General features: G+C 48.1%; 1 protein-coding gene across 3 annotated transcripts in view; it reads left to right on the top strand.

The window, feature by feature from the left end:
- Window positions 1–10461: 10461 nt before the first annotated feature.
- The window catches only part of LOC147107390 (integrator complex subunit 6-like), a 131379-nt gene continuing 129057 nt past the window's right edge, over window positions 10462–12783 (top strand). For 2 of the 3 annotated variants that reach the window (XM_086006388.1, XM_086006387.1), the window contains exons 1-2: window positions 10463–10937; window positions 11082–11159. In XM_086006388.1, the coding sequence (XP_085862514.1) occupies window positions 10827–10937; window positions 11082–11159 (189 nt within the window). In that variant the 5' untranslated portion in view covers window positions 10463–10826. Of the gene's footprint in view, window positions 10938–11081; window positions 11160–12783 lie in introns of all 3 variants that reach the window. The other variant, XR_015080781.1, reaches the window with a different exon arrangement.

Genomic DNA, 12783 nt, shown 5'->3' with positions numbered 1-12783 from the left:
CAATGTGATGGAGAAGCACGACGTTCCCATCCATTGCAGCCCCCATAATATGTGGGCAATCAAAGTTATGCCGGTGAAAAAGCAAAGCAACTACAAAGTTATGTGCAGAAGCCAAAACGACCTCAGACAGCGTTGACTCAATGCAGAAGTCTCTCTTTCTCCCTTTGTCTCTCTGCAAATCTCTCTCTCTCTCTCAGAACGAGTGGTCCAAAAATGGCTACCATACAGAAGACAGGAAGAGCCACCCTTAAATAGCGCCCCCACAGCCCCACAGCGACTGGGAAGCGTTCCAGTCAACCTGTCGTTGGTAGCGACAGGCGGAAAGGAGGGGGGCGCCACTGAATTTCCGGTCCGGGGCGCCCCAAGGGCATTGCACTCTGGAATGACGTCAAGATCTGCGTGCGCAGGAGAGCGGGCGGTAGGGTTTAGCGCCACCGCTAAATGTCCGCTCAATTTCGCGAGAGGCGCAGGTCTCGCCGCGCCTGGGCGCTAGTTGTTTAGCGCCCCACTTATCGCCCTCTTAAGGTGCTAACGGATGGCGCTCACAACTGAATTTCTCCCCCAATTTGTTTAACGCTTAGACCAAGTGCCTAGTAGTTTTCTTAAGTCACCCTGTACAGTTGCAACAGGATTTCCCTACTTTTGTACTCCATTCCCTTTGCAATAAAGGCCAACACTCCATTTGCCTTCATAATTTCTTGCTGTACCTGCATGCTAACTTTTTGTGATTCATGTACAAGGACACCTAGATCCCTCTGTACCGCAGCATTTTGTATCTCTCCCCATTTAAATACTAATTTGCTTTTTTATTTTTCCTACCAAAGCAGATAACCTTGCATTTTCCCACATTAAACTTCATCTGCCAGATGTTTGCCCACTCACTGAGCCTATCTATATCCCTTTGGAGATTCTTTGCGTCCTCAACACAATTTGCTTTCCCACCTATCTTTGTATCATCAGCAAATTTGGCTACATTACACTCTGTCCCTTCATCAAAGTCTTTAATATAGATTGTAAATAGTTGAGGCCCCAGCACTGATCCCTGCGGCACCCTAGTCCTGCTTTTTGTGGACAGGACGTACCTGGGCATTTTTCCACATTGTCGGATAGATGCCAGTGTTATAGCTGTACTGGAACAGTTTGGCTAGAGGCGCGGCTAGTTCTGGACCACAAGTCCTCAGCACGATAGCAGGGATGATGTCGGGGCCCATAGCCTTTGCGCTCAGTCGTTTCTTGATATCACGTGGAGTGAATCGAATTGGCTGAAGACTGGCTTCTGTGATGGTGGGGACCTCAGGAGTAGGCCGATTTCGATCATCCACTCGGCACTTCTGGCTGAAGATGGTTGCAAACCGTTCAGCCTTGTCTTTTGCACACATGTGCTGGGCTCCGCCATCATTGAGGATGGGGATATTCATGGAGCCTCCTCCTCCTGTTAGTTGTTTAATGGTCCACCACCATTCACGACTGGATGTGGCAGGACTGCAGAGCTTTGATCTAATCCGTTGATTGTGGGATTGCTTAGCCCTGTCTATAGCTAGCTGCTTCCGCTTTTTAGCATGCATGTAGTCCTGTGTTGCAGCTTCCAAAGATGTGCGAGTTAGGTTAATTGGCTATGGTAAATTGACCCTTAGTGTTAGGGGGATTAAATACGTGGGGTTACGGGGATAAGGTGGGATATGTGTTGGTGTAGGGGTTACGGGGATCGGGTGGGATATGTGTCGGTGCAGACTCGATGGGCCGAAATGGCCTCTATCTGCACTGTGGGGTTTCTGTGATTCTGTGATTCCCCAGGTTGGCACCTCATTTGTTATGCTGCGGATATGTGGTCGGAAGCTCATTTCAGGGTCAAATATGACACCAAAGCTGCGAACAGTGTGGTTCAGCCTCAGACAGATGTTAGGGAGGGGGATGGAGTCAGTGACTAGGGAACAGAGTTTGTGGCAGGGACCAAAAACAATGGCTTCGGTCTTCCTGATATTTAATTGTAGAAAATTTCTTCTCATTCAGAACTGGATGTCAGACAAGCAATCTGACAATATAGAGACCGTGGAGGGGTCGAGAGAAGTGGTGGTGAGGTACACCTGGGTGTCATCAGCGTACATGTGGAAACTGAAGCTGTGTTTCGGATGATGTCGCCAAGGGGCAACATGTAGATGAGAAATAGGAGGGGGCCAAGGATAGATCACTGGGGGACACCAGAGGTAACGATGCGGGAGCGGGAAGAGAAGCCGTTGCAGGTGATTCTCTGGTTACAATTAGATAGATAAGAATGGAACCAGGCGAGTGCAGTCCCCCGCAGCTGGACGACGGTGGAGAGGCGTTGGAGAAGGATGGAGTGGTCGTAAGTGCAGTTGTCAGAGAGTTGGGAGACAGTTTTTTCCAGGGGTGGACACAGAATGAAGTAGGGTTGGTGGGGTGGGGGAAAGGGGATGTGGGTGGAGGGCGATACGAGGAAATGGTCAGAGATGGCCTTAACTGCAATTGACACGATGGGAGTAGTGAGGCCACGAGAGATGGCAAGGTCAAGGGGGTGGCCATGAATATGGGTTGGGAAGTTTACATGGAGGGAAAGATTAAGGGAGGATAGGAGGGTAGTGAACTCAGAGGAGAGAGAGCATGATAAATTGAAATGGAGGTTGAAATCACCGAGGATGAGAAGTTGTTCGGTGCAGAGGCTGAGGGAGGAGAACAGTGAAGATATCTCAGTAATAAAATTTTTATGGTACTTGGGTGGGCGGTAGAGAACGAGAATTTTAAATGAGAGGTGAGAGGGGTGGAATAAGGTGAGATACTCAAAGGAGGAGAAAGTGCCAGAGGAGTAGGGGGACAGACCAAAGTGTGATTTGGTGATGAGAGCCACACCGCCACCACGGCAGTCTGAGCAGGGCAAGTGGTGGGAGTTATAGCCAGGCAGGGAGACTTCATTTAAGGGTAAGGTGTCAGCACCCCTCAGCCAATTTTCCATCAGGGCCATGAAATTGATGCAATCATCCACGATAAGCTCATGGATGGCAAGGACCTCGTTCGCAAGTGAACGGACATTCTGGAGGGAGATGCGGAGAGGGTTGGTGATGGCTGACCCACTGCCAGCGTCCACAGGGTCAGCGCTGGGGGGGATGAGTTGGATGGGGAGGAGATTGGCAAGGTTTGCCTCCAGTGGGAGCGCTGGGCGGGAAGGTCGGCGAGGGAGTAGGATGGGGCAGTTGGAGTTGCTGCTCGTAAGGCTGCAGTGACCAGTGCCTCGATGGGCCCTTCATAGGATGCCAAGAGAGGCACAGAGGGAAGCTGTGGAAACATGTGAAAACATGTAGTAACTGAAGTATAGGTAAATACAACATTCTTTCACATGCATTGAAAGAGGAAAATAAAGCTTAAGTATACGAAAGCTTGAAGGGGAAATAAGAACATAAGAAATAGGAGCACAAGTAGGCGATTCAGCCCCTCGAGCCTGCCCCGCCATTCAATAAGATCATGGTTGATCTGATGTTGGCCTCAACGCCACTTTCCTGCCCGCTCCCCATAATGCTTGCCTCCCCTGTAGCTCAAATACTGTATATGTCTATCTCTGCCTGGAATATATTCAATGGCTCTGCCTCCACAGCTCTCTGGGGTAGAGAATGCCAAAGATTCATGACTCTCTGAGAGAAGAAATTCCTCCTCATCTCCATCTTAAATGGGCGACCCCTTATTCTGCAACTATGCCCCCTAGTTCTAGATTCCCCCCACGAGGGGCACCATCCTCTCAGCATCTACCCTGTCAAGCCCCTTCAGAATCTTATATGTTTCAACAAGATCACCTCTCATTCTTCTAAACTCCAATGAGTATAGGCCCAACCTGCTCAATCTTTCTTCATAAGACGACCCCTTCATCTCCGGAATTAACCTAGTGAACCTTCTCTAAACTGCCTCCAATGCAAGTGTATCCCTCCTTAAATAAGGAGACCAAAACTGTACGCAGTACTCCAGGTGTGGTCTCACCAGCATCCTGTACAGTTGTAGCAAGACTTCCCTACTTTTATACTCCATCCCCCTTGCAATAAAGGCCAACATTCCATTTGCCTTCCTAATTACTTGCAGTACCTGCATGCTAACCTTTTGTGTTTCATGTACGAGGACCCCCAGATCCCTCTGTACCGCAGCATTATGTAGTCTCTCTCCATTTAAATAATAAATTTACTTTTTTATTTTTTCTACCAAAGTGGATAACCTCACATTTCCGCACATTATACTGCATCTGCCAATGTTTTGCCCACTGACTTCACCTATCTATATCCCTTTGCAGACTCTTCGTGTCCTCCTCACAACTTGCTAACCCACCTATCTTTGTATCATCAGCAAATTTGGCTACAGTACACAAGATCCCTTCATCCAAGTCATTAATATAGATTGTAAATAGTTGAGGCCCCAGCACTGATCCCTGTGGCACCCCATTAGTTACAGTTTGACAACTGGAAAATGGCCCATTTATTCCGACTCTGTTAGTTAGCCAATCCTCTATCCATGCTAATACATTACCCCCAATCCCTTATCTTGTGCAGTAACCTTTTATGTGGCACCTTATCGAATGCCTTCTGGAAATCCAAATACATTACATCTACCGGTTCCCCTTTATCCACCCTGCTCGTTACATCCTCAAAGAACTCTAGTAAATTTATCAAACACAATTTCCTTTTCATAAAACCATGCTGACTCTGCTTGATTGTATTATGATTTTCTAAATGTCCTGCTATTACCTCCTTAATAATAGATTCCAGCATTTTCCCAATGACAGATGTTAGGCTAACTGGCCGATAGTTTCCTGCTTTTTGCCTCCCTCCTTTCTTGAATAGGAGTGTTACATTTGCGGTTTTCCAATCCACTGGGACCTCTCCAGAATTCAGGGAATTTTGGTAGATTACAACCAACGCACCCACTATCTCTGCAGCCACTTCTTTTAAGACCCGAGGATGTAGGCCATCAGGTCCAGGGGACTTGTCAGCCTTTAATCCCATTAGTTTGCCTAGTACTTTTTCTCTAGTGATAGTCATTGTTTTAAGTTCCTCCCTCCCTATAGCCCCATGATTATCAATTTTTATTCGGATGCTTTTAATGTCTTCTACCATGAAGACCGATACAAAATATTTGTTCAAAGTCTCTGCCATTTCCCTGTTTCCCATTATTAATTCCCCAGTCCCATCCTCTAAGGGACCAACGTTTACTTTAGCTACTCTCTTCCCTTTTATATACCTGTAGAAGCTCTTACTGTCTGTTTTTATATTTTTTGCTAGTTTACTTTCATCATCTATATTCCCCCTCTTTATTATTTTTTAGTCATCCTTTGCTGGTTTCTAAACATTTCCCAATCCTCTGACCTACCACCAATCTTCGCAACATTGTATGCCTTTTCTTTCAATTTGATACCATCCTTAACTTCCTTAGTTAGCCATGGATGGTTCATCCTTGTCATAGAGTCTTTCTTTCTCACTGGAATAAACCTTTGCTGAGAGTTATGAAATATCTCCTTAAATGTTTGCCACTGCTTATCTACCATCTTACCCTTTAATCTATTTTCCCAGTCTACTTTAGCCAACTGTCTCCTCATACCTTTGTAATTGCCTTTATTTAAGTTTAATACTCCAGCTTCAGACCCAAATTGCTCACCCTCAAACTGAATGTGGAATTCTATCATGTTATGATCACTCTTCCCGAGAGGATCCTTTACTATGAGATCATTAATTAATCCTGTTTCATTACACATTACCAGATCTAAAATAGCCTTCTCCCTGGTTGGTTCCACAACGTATTGTTCTCAGAAACCATCCCGAATACACTCTATGAACTCGTCCTCAGGGCTACCCTTGCCAATTTGATTTGTCCAATCTATATAAAGATTAAAATCGCCCATGATTATCGCAGTACCTTTCTTACAAGCCCCTATTATTTCTTGATTTATATGCTGCCCTACAGTGTAGCTACTGTTCTGGGGCCTATAGACTCGTCCCACCAGTGACTTCTTTCCCTTGCCATTTCTTATCTCCACCCAAACTGATTCCACATCCTGCTCTTCTGAGCCAATATCATTTCTCACCACTGCACTGATGTCATCCTTTATTAACAGAGCTACCCCACCTCCTTTTCCTTTCCGCCCATCCTTCCGAAATGTCAAATACCCCTGAATATTCAGTTCTCAACCTTGGTCACCTTGCAACCACATCTCTGTAATGGCTATCAGATCATACCCATTTATTTCTATTTGTGCCATCAACTCATCTATCTTGTTATGAATGCTGCGTGCATTCAGATAAAGAGCTTTTCTTTATACCATTTTTACCTACTCTGAAACTATTTGCTGGTGCATGCTTATGTTCGTACGCTCTGTCTCCTCCTGTCACACTCTAGTTATCATTACCCCTATCTACCCTGCACCAGTGCCTTCTCCTTTCTCTTTGACTTTCTAAATTCCTCTTCACCTGAACCTTCCCCTGCACTATTTAGTTTAAAGCCCTATCTACAACCCTAGTTATTCGATTTGCCAGGACAGTGGTCTCAGCACGGTTCAAGTGAAGCCTGTCCCAACGGAACAGCTCCCTCTTTCCCCAGTACTGGTGCCAGTGCCCCATGAATCAAAACCCATTTCTCCCACACCAATCTTTGAGCCACGCATTCATCCCTCTGATCTTATTGACCCTATGCCAATTTGCTCGTGGCTCAGGTAGTAATCCAGAGATTATTACCTTTGTGGTTCTGCTTTTTAATTTGGCCCCTAGCTGCTCATACTCTCTCAGCAGAACCTCTTTCTTAGTCTTACCTATGTGGTTGGTACCTATGTGGACCACGACAACTGGATCTTTCCCCTCCCACTCCAAGTTCCTCTCCAGCCCCGAGGAGATGGCCTTAACCCTGGCATCCAAATGTTGAAGGCACAAAATTCTTGGTGTATTTCTAGGGAGCCCAGAACATGCTCCCTCAGAAAACAGTGGATTTTAATTTAACATTCTGGTTCATCTACTGCCTAACAATTAGTATTTTTTAAAATTCAAAAACAGAAAAAACAAGTGACTTTTGGATTTTCAGCAGATGAACTGAACACTCACTTACTGAAAAGTTATTTCAACAGTAACTCTCTCAACACCCAGTTTACAAAGGCATTCTACCTCTATGGACCCAGTTTACAGAGACACTGGGGGTGATTTTCATTCAGAAGTCGGGAAGGAGGCGGGACTACAACTTTCGGGGTTGTAGTCCCGCCTCCATCGAGATGCAGCCAATCCACGTGATTTTAACTTGATTGACCTTGTTGAGTCAGCCCAGCGAGCTCAGCAGGCCAAGGGCCACCCGGCAACAGGTGATGTCACAGACTGAAATTTCATCTGTCAAGATGTTTTGACAGATGAAATATCAGCGTTTCACAGCTGTTTGAAGCTGTCAAACACTGACAGTCTTATTTCTAACCTGAGTCCTTCTACACAGACTCAGTTAGAAAACTCACCGGCACAGAAAGCTGCAGGCTGTCACTTTTGACAGATCGCAGCCATTCTGCTTTCTGTGCCGGTTAGATGATGGACTCCCGAAACCTAGAGGAAGGCTTAAAAGGTAAGTACAGGTAATTTAAACTTCTTTACACACTTTAGACACACCAAACACAGTTACCTTTGCACTCATGTACCCATCACTCACCTGAACATTGACATCTCGACCCCTCCAAGTCCTTCAACCCGACGGCCCGACTCCTCTAACTTGGCATGGTTTGGAGCAGTTGGGAATCCCACACTTCAAGCTTTAAAATAGGGATTAGGCTAAAAACTGCCTGTTAATTGGCACTAATCCCTTCCCACCTCGGGTAGGCGGGTCCCAGTGCGGGGCGGGTACCCGCCTCCTTTGAAACTTACATGGAGGTGGGTTGGGGGGCGGGATGGTGTCGGGACCCCCGAATTCGTGACTTTAACCCCCAGCACGCCTCCAAATCTGACTCCACGGGTCAATGAAAATCGACCCCACTGTATCCCATCCAATTGTACACCCTTTCACTGAGATGCAGTCTCCTCCTCTGCCCACTGTGTTCTGCCCTGGGGCAGGTCATAACTCAAGTCTCACTGATGAGTTTCTTGGGCCACTTACTAGGGAAAAGGAGCTGAGGTGGTTTCCGTTGCCTTCCTCACAGTTTTTATCTTCGGAGTACCCGTTCCTAGTTGGGCCCCCCCAACCCCCACCCCCACCCTTTACAATGGGAGTGGCCACTCGCACCCATTGGACACAAGTACCTCCGCTGGACATCAACCCAGTATTCAGAGCCTGTGCTCCGGTTTCCACTCACTGGGGCTGTCCGGAGTGTGGCTCAAACCAAACCCTTCTCCGCTGGATGTCAACTCAGTATTTGAAAACCAGCTGGAGCTGTCTGGAATGAGGCTCCAACCCGGCACCTACTGACTCAGAGGTGGGAAATATAATTAAGCTGGTACTCTTCTGCATTCCCCCAGTTTAAGCTGTCAGTCATGCTGATGGAATTTTAGGTTTTATTATAAAAAATATAGAATATAAAAGTCAAGTGGTAATAAGAAGCCCATATAAAACCTTAATAAAACCTCAGTTGGAGTACTATCTGTAGTATTGGGCACAACACTCTAGGAAGGATATTGAGGCTTTGGAGCGAGTACACATATTCACTGGGATGCTACCTGGTATGAGGAACTACAAATAGGAAGACTTGAAAATTTGAATTTTTCTTTAAAGCAATGCAAATTATTATGGTACAATATATGTTTTTAAAATGATGGGACAGGGTAGATAGAAGCAGACTATCAAAATCCACGACAAGGCCTTAGACAACGTGGACCACTTTCCATACCTCAGGAGCCTACTGTCAACAAGGGCAGACGTCGATGACGAAGTCCAACACCGCCTTCAGTGTGTCAGTGCAACCTTCGGTCGCCTGAGGAAGAGAGTGTTTGAAGACCAGGACCTCAAACCCGGCACTAAGCTCATGGTCTGCAGAGCAGCAGCGATACCCACCCTGCTGTATGCCTCGGAGACGTGGACCAGGTACAGCAGGCACCTCAAAGCACTGTAGAGGTACCACCAACGCTGCCTCCGCAAGATCCTGCAAATCCATTGGTAGGATAGGCGCACCAACGTCAGTGTTCTTGCTCAGGCCAACATCCCCAGCATCGAAGCTCTGACCACGCTCAATCAGCTCCGATGGACGGGTCACATTGTCCGCATGCCCGATACGAGACTCCCAAAACAAGCGCTCTACTCAGAGCTCCGGCACGGCAAGAGAGCCCCAGGTGGGCAGAGGATACGCTTCAAGGACACCCTCAAAGCCTCCTTGAAAAAGTGTAACATCCCCATCGACACCTGGGAATCCCTGGCCCAAGACCGCACAAAGTGGAGGAGAAGCATCCGGGAAGGCGCCAAACACCTCGAGTCTCTTCGTCGGGAGCAAGCAGAAGCCAAGCGCAGGCAGCGCAAGGAGCGCACGTCAACCCAAGCACCCCACCCACCCGCCGTCTGCCCCACCTGTGACAGAGACTGTAGGTCCCGCATTGGATTCATCAGTCACCTGCAAACTCATTTTTAATGTGGAAGCAAGTCATCCTCGGTTCCGAGGGACTGCCTAAGAAGAAGTTGTTCCAGTATTTGAGTGGTCTACAAGGGGCCATTGATTAAATGTAAAAAAGGGCAGAAAAAATTATTTACAAGAGTTGTGAAGCTGTGGAATTCACTTCCAGGGTTCTTGGTTGAGACAGAAACTACGTCAACATTCAAGGTTAGATTGGAGAGGTGGGCGAGACTGGGTGTCCGTGATTGGAACTGATTGCTCCAGTGGGCTGCACGTGTTGTAACTTCTATGCATGTCTACTATAGGGATGAGCTTTGATGCCTTTTTTATTTTTATCTGCCCTTATATGTGTTGCTATATATATATATGGGCTGAATATAAAATCCATAAATCCGGACTTGAACTCTTCCGTCCTTGGGGCTGTTTGCTGATTGAGGTTTGGGCTCAGCCCCGTCTAAGACAAACTCTGGCTTATGGATCATCGTGCCCACTCTATGTTCCAACAAAGGGAATGAAATCGTCAAATTAAATGAAATAGCCAAAGCCAGACTGATGACAGGGCCGCTCCAGTCCGGATGCCGCTCCTGGCACCAGGCGCTCCGCAACTGCCCTTCGCCCACTGCGCATGTGCCGCAATCCGGGCGCTCGGAAGGCAGGTTTGGTTTGAAAAAGTCCGCACATGCGCAGACACACCGACTGACGTGTTCATTTTTTTTGCCTCACTCTCTCAGGCATGCGCACAAGGGGCCTCGCGCAGCGCCGAGCTGGAGCGGCGGGTTCTAATATGCAAAACGAAGGGGGCCGGCCGCCACCAATGAGAGCCGGCGGTGGGTGGACGGAGCGGGGTCACGTGACGCCGGCGGGGGGAGGGGGAGTTAAAACGAGAAGCAAAGTTGTGCGGAGCGGCATTTAAGAGAGAGATAGGCACACGGGCGGAGTGGGGGGGTGGTGGCAGCTAAACAGACTGAGAGAGAGCGGGGTGTCTGTGTGCGAGGGAAGGAAGGGAGCGGCCCTGGATCTCGGGGGCGGGGAAGGGGGTGACGGACAGGCACAACAGGGCAGAGACCCTCACACCCCCCAACTCCTTGCCCCATCAGAAAGTTGAGCCATCGGTGTCCAGCTGACTAGAGAGCCGAGGCTCAGCTCCCGAGTGCGATCACCCCGCAAATCCCAAGGCCTCCTCCTCCTAGTCGACGGGGGTCTGATTACATTACACCATCTCTGCCCCCCCTCCACAACCCCAAAGCTCGGTTGACCCCCCGAACTCACTCCCCCCACCACCACCATGCCCATTTTACTTTTCCTCATAGACACGTCCGCCTCCATGAGCCAGCGCACCCATCTGGGCACCACCTACCTGGACATAGCCAAAGGCGCGGTTGAGACCTTCATGAAGGTAAAAAAGGAATTAAAAGCAATGGGAGTTGTGGGGTGGGGAAAAGACAGGCCTCAGGCCCCGCGCTGACGCCAAATGCGATGGTCCGATCCTAACTTGTCTTCTCTCTCTTTTCCCTCCATCTTACTGCCCGTTTTTAAACAGCTGCGAGCCCGCGACCCTGCCAGCCGGGGGGACAGGTACATGTTGGTGACCTTCGATGAGCCGCCGTACGGTATCAAGGTAAACCCGCGCCCTTGTTGTTATTATTGCTGGGCTTTTATTAGTATTTTTGTGTTGTTGTGTTTGAGAGGAGGGTTTTCCTGCTCCCCGCTCAGGCACCGTCAACATGGCCGACATTTTCCTCTGATGCACAGTTGCGGATGATGGGTTGGGGGGGAATGGTTTTACGATGGACACGCCGCCTTATTTAGCATAAAAGGGAGGGGGATGATGCGAAGAAAGTAACTTGGACAGTTTCAAAAATGTTTAAATTGGCTTGATAGTGAATGTAAGTGTGGTGCAGAATTCCTTGGTGACTCAATTCCACAAGGGTGTGTGACACTTCTTAAAGGGGAAGGCGGACTGAGTCAAGTGCTCAGACTTGATTCTTAAAGGGGAACGCGGACTGAGTCAAGTGCCCAGACTTGCTTCTTAAAGGGGAACGGCGGACTGAGTCAAGTGCCCATAGAAACATAGAAGATAGGAGTAGGCCATTCGGCCCTTCGAGCCTGCTCCCGCCATTCAATGAGATCATGGCTGATCATCCAAATTCAGTACCCTGTCCCTGCCTTCTCCCCATATCCCTTGATCCCTTTAGCCTTAAGCAATATATCCAACTCTTGAATATATTTAATGAACTGGCCTCCACCGCCCTCTGTGGCAGAGAATTCCACAGGTTCACCACTCTCTGGGTGAAGAAATTCCTCCTCATTTCAGTGCTAAATGGCTTACCCCTTATCCTTAGACTATGACCCCTGGTTCTGGACTCCCCGGCCATCAGAAACATCCTTCCTGCATCTAGTCTGTCCAGGCCTGACAGAATTTTATAGGTTTCGATGAGATCCCCTCTCAATCTTCTAAACTCCAGTGAGTATAAGCCCAATCGACACAATCTCTCCTCATACGTCATTCCTGCCATCCCAGGTATCAGCCTGGTGAATCTTCACTGCACTCCCTCCATGGCAAGAACGTCCTTCCTCAGGTAAGGCGACCAAAACTGCACACAATACTCAAGGTGCGGTCTCACCAAGGCCCTGTACAACTGTAGCAAGACATCCTTGTTCCTGTACTCGAACCCTCTTGCTACGAAGGCCAACATACCATTTGCCTTCTTAACCGCCTGCTGCACCTGCATGCTTACCTTCAGCGACTGGTGCACAAGAACACCCAGGCCTCTTTGCACTTCCCCTTCTCCCAATCTATTGCCATTCAAATAATAATCTGCCTTCCTGTTTTTGCCACCAAAGTGGATAACCTCACATTTATCCACATTATCGTGCATTTGCCACGTTTCTGCCCAATCACCCAACCTGTCCAAATCGTACTGGAGTTTCACGACATCCTCCTCACAGCATACCCTCCCACCCAGACTTGCTTTTTATAGGCGAATGGCGGACTGAGTCAACATAGAAGATAGGAGCAGGAGTCGGCCATTTTGCCCCTCGAGCCTGCTCTGCCATTCAATGAGATCATGGCTGATCATCCAAATTCAGTACCCTGTCCCTGCCTTCTCCCTATATTCCAAGTGCCCAGATTTTCCTCCTTGAACGGGAAAGATAGTTTTGAGACGAGTAACCAGACTTTCTCGAAAGGGGAAGGATAGTTTAAGTCATGCTTTTTGTTTAAAATGACTCCTTCCAAATTT

This window comes from Somniosus microcephalus, chromosome 14 (assembly GCF_052327205.1).
Source record: "Somniosus microcephalus isolate GS21.2 chromosome 14, FLI_Smic_1.0, whole genome shotgun sequence".
Lineage (NCBI taxonomy): Eukaryota > Metazoa > Chordata > Chondrichthyes > Squaliformes > Somniosidae > Somniosus > Somniosus microcephalus.
Note: the sequence above shows the minus strand (reverse complement) of the source record. Positions and strands in the feature narration are given on the sequence as shown.